General features: G+C 42.3%; 1 protein-coding gene across 1 annotated transcript in view; it reads left to right on the top strand.

The window, feature by feature from the left end:
• Positions 1-21,263, top strand: part of LOC134347305 (major histocompatibility complex class I-related gene protein-like) — a 120,494-nt gene that overhangs the window by 83,469 nt on the left and 15,762 nt on the right. The window contains exon 4 of the mRNA XM_063049703.1: positions 18,302-18,553. Within this exon, the coding sequence (XP_062905773.1) occupies positions 18,302-18,553 (252 nt within the window). The remainder of the gene's footprint in view (positions 1-18,301; positions 18,554-21,263) is intronic.

The raw sequence follows: 21,263 nt of genomic DNA on the forward strand, positions 1-21,263 counted from the left end.
AGACTAACTTCTGCCAAGGTCCAAGGTAATATCCTGTCAGGACCCGGAGACTTATCCACTTTTATATTCCTTAAAAGCTCCAGTGTGCCCTCTTCTTTAATCATCATAGATTCCATAACTTCCCTACCTGTTTCCCTTATTTTACACAATTCAATATCCTTCTCCTTAGTGAATACCGAATAAAAGAAATTGATCAGAATCTCCCCCATCCCTTTTTGCTCCACACATAGCTGTCCACTCTGATTCACTAAGGACCAATTTTATTCCTCACTATCCTTTTGCTATTGATATAACAGTAGAATCCCTTGGGATTTATTTTCACCTTACTTGCCAAAGCAACCTCATACCTTCTTTGAGCTTTTCTAATTTCTTTCTTAAGATTCTTTTTCACATTCTTTATATTCCTCGAGCACCTTATTTACCCCATGCTGCCTATATTTATTGTAGATATCTCTCTTTTTCCAAACCAAGTTTCCAATATCCCTTGAAAACCATGGCTTTCTCAAACTTTTAACCTTTCCTTTCAACCTAACAGGAACATAAAGATTCTGTACTCTCAAAATTTCACCTTTAAATGACTTCCATTTCTCTATTATATTCTTCCCATAAAACAAATTGTCCCAACCCACTCCTTCTAAATCCTTTCACATCTCCTCAAAGTTAGCCTTTCTCCAATCAAAAATCATAACCCTGGGTCTAGACCTATCCTTCTCTATAATTATATTGAAACTAATAGCATTGTGATTACTGGACCTGAAGTGCCCCACAACACAAACCTCTGTCACCTGACCTATCTCATTCCTAACAGGAGATCCAACACTGCCCCTTCTCTAGTTAGTACCTCTATGTATTGCTGTAAAAAACTATTCTGCACACATTTTACAAACTCCAAACCATCCATCCCTTTTATGGTATGTGCTTCCCAGTCTATGTGTGGAAAATTAAAATCTCCCACAATCACAACCTTGTGCTTACTACAGATATCTGCTATCTCCTTACAAATTTGCTCCTCCAATTCTCGCTCCCCATTGATGGTCTATAATACACCCACAAAAGTGTTACTTCACCTTTTCCATTCCTCAATTCCACCCAAATAGCCTCCCTAGATGAGCCCTCTAATCTATCCTGCCGGAGCACCGCTGTAATATTTTCTCTGACAAGCAATGCAACACCACCCCTTCTTGTCCCTCCAATTCTATCACACCTGAAGCAATTAAATCCAGGAATATTTAGTTGCCAATCACATCCGTCCTGTAACCATGTTTCACTAATAGCTACCACATCATACTTCCAGGTATCAATCCATGCTTTAAGCTCATCCACCTTTCTTATAATGCTCCTAGCATTAAAATAAATGCATTTAAGAAATTTTCCACCTCTTACTCTCTGTTTATCACTAACTGTGCAAATAACTTTACTAATTTCTTTTCTTCGTTCTCCCCTACATCTGTTCTTGCACTCTGGTTCCCTTTCCCCCTCGTATCTAGTTTAAATCCACCGGAGCCTCTCCAGCAAACCTATCTACAAGAATATTTGTCCCCCTCCAGTTCAGGTGTAAACTGTCCTGTCGGAACAGGTCCCACCTTCCCTGGAAAACTGCCTAATTATCTATAAATCTGAAGCTCTCCCTCCTGCACCATGTCTTCAGCCACATGTTGATCTGTGCTATCTTACTATTTCTCAACCCACCTGCACGTGGCACTGGTAGCAATCCTGAGATTGCTATCCTGGAGGTCCTGGTCTTTAACTTGGTGCCTAACTCCCTAAACTCACCTTTCAGGACCTTCTCACTCTTCCTTCCCATGTCATTGGTCCCTACATGGAGCACAACATCCGGCTGCTCACCCTCCTTCTTTAGAATACCGAGAATTCGATCCGAGATATCGCGGACCTTGGCACCAGGGAGGCAAGAGACCATCCGGGATTCTCGATCTCTTCCACAGAACCTCTTATCTGTCCCCCTAGCTATCGATTCCCCTATCACCACTGCTCTCCTCTTTTCCCTTCCTCCCTTCTGAGTTGAGGGTCCCATCTCGGTGCCAGAGATGCAACCACTGCAACTTGTCCTTGGTAGATCATCCCCATCAACAGTATCCAAAATGATGTACTTATTATTGGTGGGAACAGCCACAGGGGTGCTCTGCTCATTCTGTCTATTCCCCTTCCCTCTCCTGACAGTCACCCAGCTACCTGTCTCCTGACTCTTAGGGGTAACTATCTCCCTGTAACTCCTCTCTATTTCTGCCTCTGCCTCCCGAATGATCTGAAGTCCATCCAGCTCCAGCTCCAGTTCCCTAACTCGGTTTGTCAGGAGCTGCAGCTGGATGCACCTTTTGCAGGTGTAGTTATCAGGGACGATTGTGTTCGCCCTGACTTCCCACATCCTGCAAACGGAGCACTCGACTGCCCTAACTGCTGCCTCCATTACCTACTCCTAAGGTAATTAGATTTATTAAAGGAACTTACCCGGCCTTACCTCACTTGGAGTGAATCTCTTCCTCAGCCTCTGCTCGCCAAAGTCTCAGGAGCCAAAGCCTTCCTACTCTGTCTCCCTCTACTCCATCACCCACTGCAACATCACCTGCTCTGTTAATCTGTTCTATTTTAAACACCTCCGCTGCATCACAGCCCGACTTACAGCTTCTGTCAGACTTCTTAAACAATCACCTCTTGTGCAACCACGTTGTTCGACTTACAATTCTCTTGCGGTTGTTAATTCTGTTGCCATCATGCTAGCTATTTACATTTTGCAGCACTTCAGATTGCACTACTATTTTTTCACACATAAAAGTCGCTGGTGAATGCAGCAGGCCAGGCAGCATCTCTAGGAAGAGGCGCAGTTGAAGTCTCGGCCCGAAACATCGACTGTACCTCTTCCTGGAGATGCTGCCTGGCCTGCTGCATTCACCCACAACTTTCATGTGTGTTGCTTGAAATTCCAGCATCTGCAGATTTCCCCGTGTTTACTATTTTTTCACAATTTGGTTGTTTTCAACTCATTTCTGTATTTATTGTTGTATTTAATATGATCCGGAACATCGTTTATTCTATGAGCATCATGCAAACAAACAATTTCTTTGCACTTTGATGTATATAGGAGGCAGGGGTTAGTAACTAGACTGATAAGACTGATGATGTGGCAGTTGATATACAGGCAGATGCAGTGTGTAGTGAGACTGCAAGGAAAGGCAGATGATTGGGCATAATTGCAGTCAGTGGGATGAGTTGCAGTGTAACATGGTGACAAAATCAAAAAGTGTGATGAAGGCAGGACTGAGGGTGTTATATTTGAATGAACAGAGTATACAGAATAAGATAGATGGTCTTGTGCAGTTAGAGATTGGCAGGTATGAAGTTGTGGGCATCAAAGCATCATAACTGAAAGAAGATTATAGTTGGGAGCTTAACATCCAAGAATACACATTGTGTAAGGGGACAGGCAGGGGTGGAGGTGGCTCTATCGGTAAAAAAATAAAATCAAATTCCAAGAGAAAGGTAACAGAAGATCAGATGATTTAGAATCTGAATAGATAGAGTTCAGACAACAGAAAGAGTTAAAAGATGCTGATGGGAATTATATACAGGCCCCCAAACAGTAACCTGGATGTGGGCTACAAATTACAATGGGAGAAAGAAAAGACATGTCAAAAAGACAATGTTCCAAAAGTCATGGCGATTTTGTTATGCAAGTAGATTGGGAAAATCAGATTGGTGCTGGATCTAACAGAAAGAATTCATAGAATACCCCTGAGGTGGCTTTTTAGTGCAGCTTATGCTGGAGCCCATAAGGGGAAAGGCTGTCAACAGGAATTCTGCAGATGCTGGAAATTCAAGCAACATACATCAAAGCTGCTGGTGAACGCAGCAGGCCAAGCAGCATCTATAGAAAGAGGTGCAGTCGACGTTTCAGGCCAAGACCCTTCGTCAGGACTAACTGAAGGAAGAGTGAGTAAGGGATTTGAAAGTTGGAGGGGGAGGGGGAGATGCAAAATGATAGGAGAAGACAGGAGGGGAGGGATAGAGCCGAGAGCTGGACAGGTGATAGGCAAAAGGGGATACGAGAGGATCATGGGACAGGAGGTCCGGGAAGAAAGACAAGGGGGGGGGTGACCCAGAGGATGGGCAAGAGTTATATTCAGAGGGACAGAGGGAGAAAAAGGAGAGTGAGAGAAAGAATGTGTGCATAAAAATGAGTAACAGATGGGGTACGAGGGGGAGGTGGGGCCTTAGCGGAAGTTAGAGAAGTCAATGTTCATGCCATCAGGTTGGAGGCTACCCAGACGGAATATAAGGTGTTGTTCCTCCAACCTGAGTGTGGCTTCGTCTTTACAGTAGAGGAGGCCGTGGATAGACATGTCAGAATTGGAATGGGACGTGGAATTAAAATGTGTGGCCACTGGGAGATCCTGCTTTCTCTGGCGGACAGAGCGTAGATGTTCAGCAAAGAGGTCTCCCAGTCTGCGTCGGGTCTCACCAATATATAAAAGGCCACATCGGGAGCACCGGATGCAGTATATCACCCCAGTCGACTCACAGGTGAAGTGATGCCTCACCTGGAAGGACTGTATGGGGCCCTGAATGGTGGTAAGGGAGGAAGTGTAAGGGCATGTGTAGCACTTGTTCTGCTTACACGGATAAGTGCCAGGAGGGAGATCAGTGGGGAGGGATGGATTCCACCTCCAACGGGATCCCACCACTAAGCACATCTTTCCCTCCCCCCACCCTGCATTCCGCAGGGATCGCTCCCTACACAACTCCCTTGTCCATTCGTCCCCCCATCTCTCCCCACTGATCTCCCTCCTGGCACTTATCCGTGTAAGCAGAACAAGTGCTACACATGCCCTTACACTTCCTCCCTTACCACCATTCAGGGCCCCATTCAGTCCTTCCAGGTGAGGCATCACTTCACCTGTGAGTCGACTGGGGTGATATACTGCGTCCGGTGCTCCCGATGTGGCCTTTTATATATTGGTGAGACCCGACGCAGACTGGGAGACCTCTTTGCTGAACATCTACGCTCTGTCCGCCAGAGAAAGCAGGATCTCCCAGTGGCCACACATTTTAATTCCACGTCCCATTCCCATTCTGACATGTCTATCCACGGCCTCCTCTACTGTAAAGATGAAGCCACACTCAGGTTGGAGGAACAACACCTTATATTCCGTCTGGGTAGCCTCCAACCTGATGGCATGAACATTGACTTCTCTAACTTCCGCTAAGGCCCCACCTCCCCCTCGTACCCCATCTGTTACTCATTTTTATGCACACATTCTTTCTCTCACTCTCCTTTTTCTCCCTCTGTCCCTCTGAATATACCTCTTGCCCATCCTCTGGGTCACCTCCCCCCCCCGTCTTTCTTCCCAGACCTCCTGTCCCATGATCCTCTCGTATCCCCTTTTGCCTATCACCTGTCCAGCTCTCGGCTCTATCCCTCCCCCTCCTGTCTTCTCCTATCATTTTGCATCTCCCCCTCCCCCTCCAGCTTTCAAATCCCTTACTCACTCTTCCTTCAGTTAGTCCTGACGAAGGGTCTCGGCCTGAAACGTCGACTGCACCTCTTCCTATAGATGCTGCTTGGCCTGCTGCGTTCACCAGCAACTTTGATGTATGTTGAGGGGAAAGGCAGTTCCTGATTTGGTATTGTGCAATAAACCAGATTTGATGAAGGAGCTAAAGATAGGAAACCCTAGAAGGCAGTGACCTAATACATTCAATGATCTAAAAAGACATTTGTATAGGTACATAAATGTAAGGAAGTTGGAGGGATATTGACATTGTGTAGGTAGAAGGGATAAACATTTGGATGTTTTTGATTTGCTTTTTTGCTGGGTGGCCAACCCTGTGGACTGAATGCTCTGTAATATGACATAATTCACCCTGCAATTTGAGAGGGAGAAGCTAAAGCCAGACATATCATTATTAACGTGGAGTAAAGGTAGTTATAAAGGCATGAGAGAGGAGCTGGCCAAAGTTGATTGGAAGGAGACACTGGCAGGGATGATGGCAGGACAGCAATGGCTGGAGATTCTGGGAGCAACTCAGAAAGCACAGGATAGATACATCCCAATGAAGAAGAAGCATTCAAATGTCAGGATGACACCACGATGGCTGAGAAGGAAGTCAAAGACAATACATAAACAAAAGAGAGGGCATGCCATAGAGAAAAAAGTTAGTAGGAAGTTAGAGGATTGGGACACTTTTAAAAACCAACAGAACTAAAAAGCCATAAGGAGGGGAAGGTGAAATATGAAGCTAGCCAATAATATCAAAGTTCTGTTGAAACTTTTTGTTCAGATATATAAGGAGTAAATGAAGGGCAAGAGTAGATATTGGACCACTGGAGAATGATCTTAGAGAAGTATTAAGGAAATGATTGATTAACTAAATAAGTACGTTGCATCAATTTTCTCTTTGGAAGATAATAGCATTGTGCTGGAAGCTCAAGAGTGTAGGGGTAGAAGTGAGTGCTGTTGCTCTTACTAGGGAGAAGGTACCTGGGAATCTGAAAAGTCATAAGGTTGGTAAGGCAGCTGGACCAGATGGACCCCAGCAGTCTGAAAGTGGTAGCTGAAAAGACTGTGGAGGCATTAGAAAAAAACTTTCAAGAATCACCAGATTCTGACATGGCTCCAGTGGAATGGAAATTTACAAATACCACTCTACTTTTAAAAGGGAGGGAGGCAGCAGAAAGGAAATTCTAGGTCAGTTAGCCTGACCTCAGTGGCTGGGAAAATGTTGGTGCCAATTGTTAAGGATGAGGTGTTTGGGTACTTAGAGACACATGATAAAATAGGCTGAAGTTAGCAAGGTTTCCTTCAGTGGAACTCCTGCCTGAATAATCTGCTGGAATTCTTGCAGGAAATAACAAACGGGATAGACAAAGGAGAATTGGTGGAGGGTGCATACTTGGATTTTCGGAAGGCATTTAACAAAATTCTGCATCTGATGCTATTTAACAAGATGAGGTATTACAGGAAGGACACTTGCATGGATAGAGCATTGTCTGAATGGCAGGAGAGGAAGACTGGGAATAATGGGAGCCTTTTCTTGTTGGTTGGTCATGATTAGTGGTGTTCTGCATGGGTCGATGTTAGGACTGCTTCCTTTTATGTTATATTTCAATGAGCTAGATGATGAATTTGATGATTCTATGGTCAGGTTTGTAGACAACATGAAGCTTGGTGAAGAGGCACATAGGGTTGAGGAAGCAGGGATGCTGCAGAGGAACATAGGCAGATTAGGAGAATGGGCAATGCAACGGCAGATGGAATATAGTTTCTGGAAATGTATGTATATGCACCTTGAGAGAAGGAATAAAAGCAAAGACTGTTTTATAAATGAGGAGAAAATTCAAAAATCTGAGGCCCAAAGAGACTTGGGAGTTGCTTGGTTAGGATTCTCTACAGGATGACTTATAGTATGAGTCAGTGTTGAGAAAGGCAAATGAAATGTTTACATTCATTTCAAGAGGACTGGGATATAAAAGCAAGGATGTAATGGTGAGGCCGCCTAGAGTATTGTGAGCAGTTTTATGCCCCTTATCTAAGAAAGGATGAACTATCATTGGAGAGGGTTCAGAGGAGGTTCACAAGAATTATCTTGGGTTTGAAAGGGTTATTGTTTGAGAAAAGATTGATGGTTTGGGTCATGTACTCACCGGAATTTTGAAAAATGAGGGAGGATCTCATTGAGACCTATTGCATGTTGAAAGGCTTGGATAGAGTCAATGTGGAGAGGATGTGTCCTATAGTAGCACTAGAGGCATGGGCTCAGAATTGAGGTAATTCCATTTAAAATGAAGTTGAGGAGAAATTTCTGTAGCAGAGGGTGGCAAATCAGTGCAATTCATTACCATAGGTGGCTGTGGAGGGCAGGTCATTGGGTGCACTTAAAGCAGAGGTTTATAGGTTCTTTATTTGTCAGAGTGTGAAAGTTTATGGGAAGAAGGCAGGAGAATGTGGTTGAAAGGAAAATGGACCAACCATGATGAAATGGTGAATCAGACTTGATGGGCTGAATGGCCTAATTCCACTCCTTTGTCTTATGGTTTTAAATGATAATAAGCCTATCAGAATCTGAATCTGCCCAGTAATCAGTATAAGGATCATTGAGAAATCCATGTAATGAGGGTGAGGCAGTGTTGGATGATATCTACACTTTTACACCTTGATAAAATTTTAACCTGAGCTCCTGTCTGTCCTCTCATCTGACAGAAAGATGCCATGACACTACATCAAAGAATAACAGGGAAATTCCTTGCAACATCCTGATTCATAAATATTTCTCAAGCAGTACTCAAAAGAAGATATATTCCTGTTAATCCCAAAACTCTGTTTGTAGAACTGATGGCATTGTGCCTGGCTAAATATTTACACTTCTTTGTCTTTAAAGTGTAAAGCACTTCTTTGTCTTTAACGTACTGTGGGAAGAGTAGCTGAGATGAATGTTGTTCTGTAAATGCCAGTGTAAACTCGGATCATGTACTGAGGGTGAGGCAGTATTGGCTGATATCTACACTTTTACACCTGGATAAAATTTTAACCTGAGCTCCCGTCTGTCCTCTCATCTGACAGAAAGATGCCATGATGCTACATCAAAGAATAACAAGGAAATTCTTTGTAACATCTTGATTCATAAATATTTCTCAAGCAGTACTCGAAGGAAGATATTCCTGTTAATCACAAAGCTCCGTTTGTAGAATTGATGGCATTGTGCTTGGCAAAGTAATTACACTTGGTAAAGCACTTCTTCGTCTTTAAAGTGCTCTGGGAAGAGTAGTTGACACGAATGTTGTTCTGTAAATTCCAGTGTAAATTTGGATCCTCAGACTCCATTGACTGGTAATTAGTGACCAGAACAATCCCTTTCATTCCCATTGGATGCGGTTATCAGGTTTGCTATACACCCGGACCAATAAGTAGCTCCACGCCAGAGTTCTGTTAAAATGCACACGAGATCAAGTTACTGTTACTGCTGTTAGTCACCTGGTTAATTAATGCCCTGACCTCATTTAAAGCATGCTGCTTTTTACTTTACTGAACATTCACTGTGTAGCCACAGTCTCTTCCGGTAAGTAACTTAACTTCTTTAAAGGAACCACTAAGATTTATTACATTTGCAAATTTAATATATTGTTGAGCAGTCCCTTGGTTTTTACTGGGTCACTGTCTTAAGTGTATGAATGCTTGAGAGAAACAGCGATCCCTGTGCTGCAGTAAAGACCTTGTGAGAAGTTGTATTACAGATATTTTTGTATTACATTGAGGAACAGAAAAGAATACAATGTAAGTTGCAACACAAGTACAATAGAATACCATTTCCAGTTAAGGTGGCTCTATCGAACATGTGTGACAGTTCACTGGTAGTTGAAAAGGCAATAAATTTGACTAAAAACATCTAAGAACATCGTTTCTGAGGTAAATAGTGTTAAATTATTGCTGCAAACAGTCAGCAGGCAGGTGATGACAAGGCAAGATCTGGGGATGAGCTGAGAAAGTACGTTGCAGAATCGATGTAGATGCAGTGAGCCAGCCATTTGGACAGGAGACGCTGGGACAGTGGAATTCTGATGCTCGTACAGCGGCCCAGGTGCCATTTTGGATTGTTCTGGGTGCTGAGTCGAGTGAGAGCCAATTTCATTCATTCTTGCAATGTTCACTCTATTCTCCACTCCGCTCTACGCTGGAGCCTTTTGCTCTTCCATTATTGGGTCAATTTAAATGTCGGCCCAGAAAAACTGAAAACACAGGGTGTCAGGATCTGAGGCAACAACCTATTTCACCCACTCATCACTATGGTCACTCCTTTCTTCATGGTGCTGCGGCTACAAAGAATGCCCCGGCTGCTGTGCTCCAAGCCCACTAATATGATAAACTGATAAGCTAGGCCTTGGGCCTACTCCGGGATACCCTGGGGTTCAGATTTAAGAACTCAATTGGTTCAGAATATTGTCGTTTGGTTAAATTGTTTGCATGATTTGTGTTCTGATTTCCTTTCTCTTTTGCAATAGGGTTGGTCTTTTTTTTCATTTGAGTTCTTGCAGATTTCCTGCTTTGAGGTTCCATGTAAGCAAACAAATCTCAAGGCAGTATAATTTATACATTCTTTAATAATAAATGTACCTTGAATCTTAAGAGTGGAATGGGTACTTTCCATAATGAAGCAATTTCTTCATTAATATATATTCCACTTCACAGGGTTCTCATTGGCTGAAATTTAACAATGGAACAATGTTGAAAATCAGCCTGTATTAACTGATCAATATGCGCAGCTGTTAAAAATGTTGACATCTTATTCTAGTTGATGTACTCTTCCTCTCTATTGCACTACCATTGATCGCCAGAGAACAAAAATATATTTCATTATTCTCAGTACACCAGCTGGATACTATCTGTTGCAGTCTTTAGTCTTACACCTTCATTCTGTCGACGTGTATTGCCTCTTTTGGAGAGCTAGCAATGTGCACCAGAACATCTCTCTCATTTACTGTATGTTTTCCACTTGAATTTGCTCTCCCAAATGTTTGTCTCCTCACACATGCCTGGATTAAGAATGCTAATGTTCTACCCCAATCTGCTCTCTGTTGCAGCATGACCATTGCATTCTTTCTCTCTGTGCAATACATCAACAAAACTCCTTTTCTCTGATTTTCTTACATCTTAAACATTTCCTTCAGGCTTCCGCTGTTAATGGGGAACTGAGTGATCCTCCTGTAGAGTAAACTGAGAGTGTGTCATGTCAAATGCTGTGGATTACAGTTACCTCCAAGGTACAAGCAACACACAATTAAACCCTTTGAGTCTATTCTACCATTAAACTGAACAGCTCCATCTACCATTTTGGCACTAGACCATTACATACTTAAATAGGAGAAAGCTATCGATTTCAATCTTAAAATTTTCAATCGGTGCCCAGCTTTTACAGGTATTTTCCTGTAGAGAAATTTACAGATTTCCATTAGCTGCTTGTGTGACTAAGTGCTTCTGACCATTGCCCTTTCATGTTGTTTCTAATTTATAACTGGTTTTCTCTAATTTAGAACTTTCCCTAAGTTCTCCTTCTTTCAAACATCTTTGACAACAGTTTTTGACACCATGTCTCAAAAAGGATATGTTGTCATTGGTGAGAGTCCAGAAGAGATTAATAGGGATGATTCCTGGAATGAAAGGATTAACATATGAAGAGTGTTTGCCAGCTTTGTCCCTGTACTCACTGGAATTTAACAGTATGTGGGGGGGATCTCTTTGGAACCTACCGAAAATTGAAAGGTCTAGATAGGATGGATGTGGAGAGCACATTCCCTGTGGTAGGGATATCCTGAACTAGAGGGCACAGCCTCAAAACTGAGTGGTGGTCTTTCAGAACAGAGGCAAGGAGGATATTTTTTTAGCCAGACGGTAGGGAATCGCTGGAATGCTCTGCCACAAGCTGCGGTGGAGGCCAATTCCATGGTGTATTTAAGGCAGAAGTTGATTATTTCCTGATCGGTCAGGGCATCAAAGGATATGGCAAGAAGTCAAGTGTATGGGGTTGACTGGGATCTGAGAGCAGCCATGATGGATGGCGAAGCAGACTCAATAGGCTGAATGGTCTAATTTTCCTCCTATGTCATACGAACTTTTGGTATTATTGTTTGGTGATTATTAACCTGTAATTAGAAGTTTGTTCTCAAACTTTTGTGGAATAAAATTAAATATAATGATGTTTCTAGTGTTGAAGTAATAATTCCCTATGGGAAAAAGAACATCTCCTTAGCTGGGGATTGCTTCAGAAAATCACTTAGAAAGTTGCTGTCTCCCACTCTGAGCCTTGTCTGGAGAATTACGGTTGAGAATTTTCAACGTGGATTGCTGGAGTAGAGAAGGTATCCTGGCCTTGTATGCAGACATCCTTCCATTGAAATAAGTGTTCCTGATTTCCAACGCTCTTTCAGCCAGTATAACTGCAAAGTTTACACTCTGCAATTACTAACTAACCTGATCATGGGGGGAGGTGTTGATTTTCTTTGGCTTCCAAAACCCTTTATTGTTGATAAAATGTCAAGTATCCCAACATTAGACTACCCAGCTGTGGAAATCCTAAAGACACCTCTTCCATAGCATAAATAGCACAGTGGTACAGTCCGTAAAAATGATGCGTCATTGGTCAAATGTTCCAGCTTCAATCTGAAATTCCAGGACTCTCCCTTTGCAGTTTCCATGTTGTCTTTGTGATCACATAGGTTTCCTTTGAATGTCCTTGTCCCCTCCCACAGCCAAAAGGTGTGCAGATTACGATGTGAATTGACTGCTGTGATTTTGCCCCAGTGGGAGTTAATGGCAGAATGGAGAGACTGAAATAATTTAGAGAAAAATCAATCTAAGTAGGTGCTTGATGGTTGGCTGAGATTTGCTGGACTGAATAGCCTGTATGCATGTTATATCTCTCTTTGATTCTATAATGCCTCCTAAATATCACAGTACTGTGAAAAAGTCTTATTCACTTATATATAGCTGGGGTGCCTAAGGCTTCTGCACAGTAGTGTAGTAATTTTATGTATTGTAGTCTACTGTGGCCACACAAAAAAATTCATGACTTATGTGAGTGATGATAAACCTGATTCTGATATGGGTCTCTATTGTGGACTGTGAGTGGGAAGGGAGCAGGGAGAGGGGATTCATGGCTGGGTAAATGTGAAGGGAGAGGAGAGGGAGCAGGAAGCACCAGAGAGACATTCTGTAGTGACCAATATACCAGATGTTTGGAATACAATGTACTTGCCTGGTGTCTCAAAGCTGGACGAGTCTGCACCTGCACCACCCCCACCACAACCTCTGGCATCCCTTCCGTGCCCCCTGTCACACGCATTCCACAGTGCTCCACCCTTGCCATTCCCAACATCTTTTCTTCCCACCATATTTACAAACCTGTTATCTGCTCCACATTGACAAATACTGTACATAAATCTTAAGCATCCTAGCTATCTATCTATGGTTGTTGTGATGCATCTAGTGTGGTAGTGTTGTGGGTATTGTTCGTCACTCTCACTTACAGTTTCCACCACTGGTTAGCAGTCTTGCGAAAAAGAGAGTGGAATGTGTAAGTCACTCCCTGCCTGTACATAGCCTCATGTTGTGCCTCCTCACTGGTGACACACGGGAAATGAACTTCGTTCAGACTCAGGCTGAACCACAGAGAACGGAGAGCAGGTCCAACCCCTGTACATGTTGCACGCAGGCCCAGTGGTGTCTGGACACACCTTGGTGCTCGTGAAACACATCTCCAGCTAAGGGTAAAGAGCCCCACTGCCTTGTGGGCAGCCTTGGGAGAGATGAAGGCTACGGGAGTAAACTCAGACAACAAATCCGGAGTGGAGCTCTTAAGGTGGATGGACGTCATTGAACGTTCTTCTGGCAGCTCCTGCAGCCAAGCTGGTGTCAAACGTATTGACCATAATAAAGCCATAAGACTGTAAGACATAGGAGTAGAATTAGGCCATTTGGCCATTTGGCCATTTAATCATGGCTGATCCTTTTATTTTCCCTCCTCAGCCCCACTACTGGCCTTCTCCTTTGATGCCTTGTGCAATCAAAAGCCTGGAAAGCTCTGCCTTAAATACATCCAATGACCTGACCTCCACAACTGCCTGTTGAAATAAATTCGTCAAAGTCACCACCCTCTGGCTACAGAAATTTCTCCATGTCTCCGTTTTAAATGGATGCCCCACTATTCTGAGGATATGCCCTCTTGTCCTAGAGTCCCCACCATGGGAAACATCTTTTCCACATCTTCTCAGTCTAGGACTTTCAACATTCAAAAGGTTTCAATGAGATTCCCCCTTCATCCCTTTAAATTCCAGTGTGTACAGACCCAGAGCTATCAAACATTCCTCATAGGATAACCTTTTCATTCCCAGAAATATCCTTGTGAACCACTTCTGAACCCTGTTCAATGCCAGCACATATTTTCCTAGTTCAGGAGTCCAGAACTGTTCACAATAGTCAAAGTAAAGCCTCAGCTGATGCCTTATATTGTCTCAGCATCACATCCCTGCTCTTGTATTGTTGACCTTTTGAAATGAATGCTAAAATTACATTCGCCTTCTTCACTTCCAACTCTACCTGTCAGTTAACCTTTAAGGTATTCTGCACAAGGACTCCCAAGTCCCTTTGTATCTCTGATTTTTTGATACTCTCCCCATTTAGAAATAGTTTGCACATTTATTTCTTCTACTAAAGTGCATGAACATGCATTTTCCAAGATTGTATTTCATTTTCCACTTTCTTGCCCATTCTCCTAATCTGTCTAAGTCCTTCTGCAGCCTATCTCTTTCCTCAACACTACCTGCCCCTCCACCAATCTTTGTATTATCTTCAGTCTTGGCAACAAAGCCATATGTTCCATCATCTAAGTCAATGATATACAGCATAAAAAGAAGCACTTGCAGTCAATCAGAAAAGGATAATTTTCTTCCGACTCACAGCCTCCTACCAGACAGCCATACCAGTAACTTATCTTTAATACCATGGGTACTTAACTTGGTAAGCAGCCTCATGTGTGGCACCTTGTCAAACGCCTTCTGAAAGTCCAAGTATACAACATCCACTACATCCTCTTTATCTACGCTACTTTCTATTGCCTCAAAAAGTTTCCAAATGTTTGTCAGGCAAAATTTTTCCTTAAGGAACTTATGCTGACTTTGTCCTATCTTGACCTGTGACACAAAATACTCCATAACCTCATAATTAACAATTGACTCTGATATCTTCCCAACCACTGAGTTCAGGCTAACTGGTCTATAATTTCCTCTTTGCTTCCTTCCTCCTTTCTTGAGGAGTGGAGTGACATTTGCAATTTTTCAGTCCTCTGGCACCATGCTGGATTCCAATGAATTTTGAAAGATCATTACTAATGCCTTCATAATCTGTACTGCTACCTCTTTCGCAACTCTAGTGTGCAACTCATCTGGCCTGGGTGAATTATGCACCTTTTGGTCTTCCAGCTTTTTGAGCGCCTTCTTCCTTGTAATAGTAACTGCACACTTCTCGTCCCTCGTACTCTTCAACATCTGGCACACTGCTAGTGTCTTCCATAGTGAAGATTATTGCAAAATACTCATTTAGATCTTTTGCCATCTCCTTGTCTGCATTATTATTTTTGTGGCCTTATTTTCTAGTGGTCCTATATCCACATTCATCTTTTTTTTATTCTTACATACTCGAAAAACCTTTACTATCCACTGTGATATTGTTTGCGAGCTTGCTTTCATATTTCATCTTTTCCATTCTAATTATTCTTCACGTTGCTCTCTGTAGGTTTTTAAAAGCTTTCCATTCATCTGTCTTACCACTATTTTTTGAATTGTTATATGCCCAATCTTTTGCTTTATTTTACCATTTAACTATTTCTTTGGTTTTAGTATACATGTATCCTGCACCTTTGTATTTTTCCCAAAAAATCATGCCATTATTGCCCTGCTGTCATCCCTGACAGCATTTCCTTCCAAATTACTTTGGCCAACTTCTCTCTCATACAACTGTATGATCCACTAACATACAGCTACATCAGACCTTATTTTCTCCCTATCAAATTTCAAGTTGAATTCAATCATATTGTGATCATTGCTTCCTCAGGGCTCTATTACCTTAATCTCCCTAATCACCTCCAGTTCATTACGTAATACCCAATCCTACTCGGCTCAACGACGAACTGCTCTAAAATGCCATCTCATCGATATTCAACAGACTCACTGTCTTGAGATACATTACCAGCCTGAATTTCCCAATTGACTCGCATGCTGAAATATCCCATGACTATGATAACATTGCCCTTTTGATATGCCTTTTCTCTTTCCCATTGTAATCTGTGGTCCACATCCCAGCTACTGTTTGGAGGCCTGTTCTGAACTGCCATCAAGTCCTTTTACCCTTGCAATTTCTTCACTCGACCCACAATGATTCAACATCTTCTGATCCTATTTCACAGCTTTTCACTGATTTGATGCCATTCTTTACTAGCAAAGCCATGCCACCCCCTCTGCCTACCTTCCTATCCATCTGAAACAACATGTAACCTTTGACATTCAGCTCCCAACTACAAGCATCCTTCAGCCACGAGTCATTGATGGCCACAACATCATACCTGACAATCTGTAACAGTGCAACAAGATATCCACCTTTTTTCTTATACTCTGCGCATTGAGATATAACACTTTGAATTCTGTATTTGCTACGCTTTTCGATTCTACATCCCTAATGCACTGATACTCTCCCTGCTGGCTGCAATTTCATCTTATCATTTGCCTGCCCTTCCTGACAGACTGATTGCATGCAAACTTTGCTTTTTTACCATCTATCCTATCCTGAGTCCTTCACTCTGGTTCCCACCTCCCTACCAATTTTGTTTAAAACCCCTCCAACAGCTTTAATAAACCTGCCGGTGAGAATAGTAGTCCTCCTTCGGTTCTGGTGCAACCCTTCACTTCTGAACAGGTCATATCTCCTCCAGAAGAGATCTTAAAGATCCAAGAGCCTGAAGCCCTTCCCTCTGCATCAGCTTCTCAGCCACACAATAATCTACCAAATCATCCAGTTTCTCCCCTCACTGGTGCGTGGCACAAGCTGTAATCCAGAAATTACTATGCTGTTGGTCCTGTTTATCCACTTTCTAAATTATATTTTCAGGACCTCTTTTCTTTTCCTTCCTCTGTCACTGGTACCAATATGTACCAAAACATCTGGCTACTCTCCCTCCCTCTCCAAAACGCTGTGGACATGACACAAGATATCCATGATCCTGGCACCAGGGAGGCAACATACCATTTTAGTGTACTGTTCATCTCCATGGAATCTCTTGTCTGTTTCCCTGACTGTTGAATCCCCTATCATTACCACTACCCTCTTCTCCCTCTTTCAGTTCTGCATAATGGACGTATGCTCAGTGCCAGTAAACCAGTCTCCATGGCATTCTCCTGGGAGGTCATGCCCCACAACAGTATCCAAAGTGGTTTACTTATTATTGAAAAGAATGGCCATAGGGATGCTCTGCGCTAAATGCCTATTCACATTTCTATTTCTCCTGACAGTCACCCTGCTACTCACCTCTGCAATTTAGGACTGATTACTTCCCTGTAACTCTGATAGATTATCTCCAAACTCTCCTGTGCAAGCTAAGTGTTGCTTCATAAACTTTCCTTTGGACTATGCTGGTGAGGCTGAGAGGGTGACCTTAATGACTGGGCATCTTAGGATCTCCATACCTTCCGCACATGCTTGTGATGATGATCCTCATCACCCATTGTCCTTCCAGACAGATAAATGCCAAACAATTAACCATATATGTATATATATTTTCTGAAGACTTTTGCACAGTACTGTATATCCAAATATCATCTTAATATTCTGATGAGACTCAAGAGACAGTAGGTACCAGAATCTGGAGTAACTGTCTGCTGGAAGAACTGAGCAGTTTGAGAAACATCTGTCATGGGAAAGGAATTGGTGATGAAAGAAGGGAGATAACTCATAAAATGAAGAGGAAGGATCGATACAGAGATTAGTGAAGCAAGACATTATGGTGTATTGGGCAAAGGGCGAGTTTGGAGATAAAAGATAATGGGCAGAAGGTTCAGCGTAGGGGAGGGTGAGTATGGAGTCAGAAGACAAGATTTGTTTACATGATGGATGAAAGGCAATAAAGAAAAGAAAGATGAAGCCAGGAAGGGGGAGGTGAGGTGAGGCTAAGGTAAAGACCATGGAGGTTGATAATTATAAAGAAAAATGGATAGAAGTGCTGAGATCTGATAAGTCAGGAAGATGATTGTGGAACCATTATGAGGGAGGTGAAGGACATATGAAACCAGGAGCAGCTGGGGAAAGAGAGAGCTGGTGAGGTAAATGAATGGATGGATGCAACTGGGAAGGGGAGGGGATTGAAATGAGTATTAATGGCTTGGAAGGGGTGGTGGGTAAAGTAAAATTTGTAAAACATTAACCAGAGAAATGTTTAATAGATGAACACATGAATGACTAAGATGGACAGATTTTTCAAGATGGAGACATTGCAAACAGGCAAATGTATAGTATGTTAATGCAGATCATTTAGAAGTGGAATCATGATTGATGGACACGGTCTAAGAACCACCTGACATACCCTGGATCCAATGTTCCTAAGTTGTAATCAGGTTTAATATTAATTAATGCCTTTCTGCATTGTGGTCTTTACATCACTAACACAAGAGATTCTGTAGATGCTGAAAACCCAGAGTGACACATAACTAATTTCACATCACTTTGCATCACTAATTTGTGTTTCTATATTGCAGATTTTCACATCCTTGCGTTTTACTACTTGTTGAACCACAGAAGGAGTGAGCTGACTGAATATAGCATAGTGGCAACGCTGGATGACCAGCAGATAGTGTACTTTGACAGTACGCTGCAAAGGGCTGTTCCCAGACAATGGTGGATGGCTTACTCTTTCCCGAGTGAACACTGGGATGAAATAGCCATCACAGTGGCAGGTTTTCATGGGATAATCAGAGGGAATGTTGAGATTGTTTACCAACAGCACAGTGGTAAGTGACCTAACAAAACCCAATGACTGTACAGATGGACTTGCATGAAGTCAAAGCCTTATCTTTTTAGTTTAATGTCTCCTTATCACTGCACACCCAGTTAGCAGGTGATGGTCTCTTACAAGGTCCAGCCTTTGTCACAACAGCTGCAATGAGTGAATGGATTAAGATTAAACGATCAGTTTTATTTGTCACATGTGCAGTGGAACACACAGTGAAATATGTTATTTTGCATCAAATCTGTGGAAATTGTGCTGGGGCAGCCTACAAATGTCAGCACACTTTCAGTGTCAACACAACATGCCCACAACTCATTAATCCTAATTGGTACCCTTTTGGAAAGTGGAAGGAATCTAAAGTGGTCATGGGGAAAGTGTACAAACCCATTACAGGCACTGGCAAGACCTACATCCTAATCCTACACTACATTGGATCATATACATTAGCTGGACTGCAGTGAAAGAGAAACCATTGGTTTATTTGTGTCCCAATAATGCAAAGATAGGATCCTGACTCTATCTGAACATTTGTATCACTGATAGTATTCCCTCAGTTATAATGTTCTATTAATGTAGCCAACCCTCAGTACTGACAGTGATCCTGTGATATTGCAATGATCTCTCTCAGTCCAATTCCACAAAGTGCCTGTACTTTCCATCTATGTTGCCTCATTCCCACAGTCCTAATCTGCTGCTCTGTCTTCCTCCTTCAATATTGCCTCTCCAACAGTTTTGCCCATCTGATATTGTAGCTGTGACATAACAGAATTTCTTCAGAAACAAGAGAAACTTTGCAGATGCTAGAAATCTGAGCAACACACACAAAATGCTGGAGGAACTCAGCAGGCCAGGAAGCATCTATGGAAAAAAAAATATGGTCCTGCTGAAGGGTTTCAGCCTGAAACATCAACTGTACTTTCTTCCATAGATGCTGCCTAGCCGGCTGAGTCCCTCCAGCATCTTGTGTGTGTTGCTGGAATTTCTTCAGTGTTGCTCTCTCAATAGTTAAGTATTCTCCAAGTATGGCACTTAATATTTGGGGGTAGTCCCTGTCTGCCATATGTAAACCTGGAGCCATCAGGTCATACAGCATGGAAACTGCCACTTCACCCCACTGTCCCCTGCTGACTATCAACAGCAAAAGCAAACAAAAGAGAATCTACACTGCTGCAAACCAAGTAACACACACACAAAATGCTGGAGAAACTCAACAGGCCAGGTAGCATCTATGGAAAAGAGTACAATCAACATCCCTTCACTTTAGCAACAATAATTGCAGGACAGGTTATGCTAAACTGTGAGATTTGCCAAATGAGAGTACAGTCCACGTTTTTGCCTGAGACCCTTCGGCAGGATGACAATAGTCTTGCTTTAATCCCATTTTTATTCTTTCCATACTCTAATCAACTCTCCCAGCTTTTTTGTTACTTACCCAAACATTTGGGCAAGTATACATTAGCCAATTATCCTATGAACGCAAATTATCATTGGGATATGGGAGGAAACTGGAGTACTCACAAGGTCGCAGAGGGAACAAACTCCAAACATTCAGAATTAGAAGCGGGTAAGGTTCTACCTCTACTAGTTGCAATGCCGTGCCTTCCTAATATGTTCTATTGAGCCACTAATAGTAAGATCTTGTTTGAAAAATGTCACTGTATTTAAGGTGCATTTGTGTTTGCTTCTGCATGTGCTGGCATTGGAGGTGATGTAGAAGAGAAGCATTTACTAATCCCTGGAATTAGAAGGCTGTCAAATCATAAACGGCTAACAATACCAGATGGGTACTCACTGGAATTCAGAAGAATGAGGAGTGAACTTTTTGAAACAAAAAGAATTCAAGGGTATACACGAAGGTGTAATTGGCTTAATATTTTCACATGTACTGAGTTACATTGAAAAACTTATTTTGCATGCTTTCCATATAGATTATTTCAGAACATAAGTAGATTGCATTAGAACAAAGGGAAATACAATAACAGAATTCAGAATGTTGTGCTATAGTTACATGTAAGTGTCGTGCAGCCAAACCATAAGATGTAAGGACTATTTTGAAGTAAATGGTGAGGTCAAGAGTTACCTTTATGGCCCATTCAAGAGTCTATTAAGAGCAAGATAGATGTTGCCCTTGAGCCTGGTAGTAGTTATCTTCTGCCTGAAGAAGCGGGGAGAAGAGAGAATGACTAGGATGGGAGGTGACTTTGATATGTTGACTGATTTCTCAAGAAGGTGTGCATGGAAGGCAGGCAGATTTTCATAAAGTACTCTGCAACTTCTTGCATTGGTGGGCAGAGCAGTTACAATAACACGCTGTGTTACCAATGGATGTGATGATTTATGTGGTACATCTGTAGGTAATTATATGTTGAACAGTTTCCACTCTTGGGAGAATTTTAAATGAGGAGAGAATATTACAAGGCTAGAGAGCAGTAATTTAATAATGAGGCTCTATGGTATTTCTTCTTGAAGTGCAATGAATTCTCTGGAACTCTCTACACTTGTGAGTGTGAAGCTTGGACCATTCGACATTTTTAAATGTAGAATAAAATGCTGAAATAGTGAGGAGTTGAGTGCTTGTGGAGGTAACAAAGAAGAACTGAGATCTGGGGCGGATTAGCCATGCTTTGCTGGCTCAAGTAGTTCCTACTCATCCTCAAACAAGAGAAAATCTACAGATGTTGGATATCCAAACAACACACACAAAATGCTGG

The sequence above is a fragment of the Mobula hypostoma genome, chromosome 5 (genome assembly GCF_963921235.1).
Source record: "Mobula hypostoma chromosome 5, sMobHyp1.1, whole genome shotgun sequence".
NCBI classification, from domain to species: Eukaryota; Metazoa; Chordata; class Chondrichthyes; order Myliobatiformes; family Myliobatidae; genus Mobula; species Mobula hypostoma.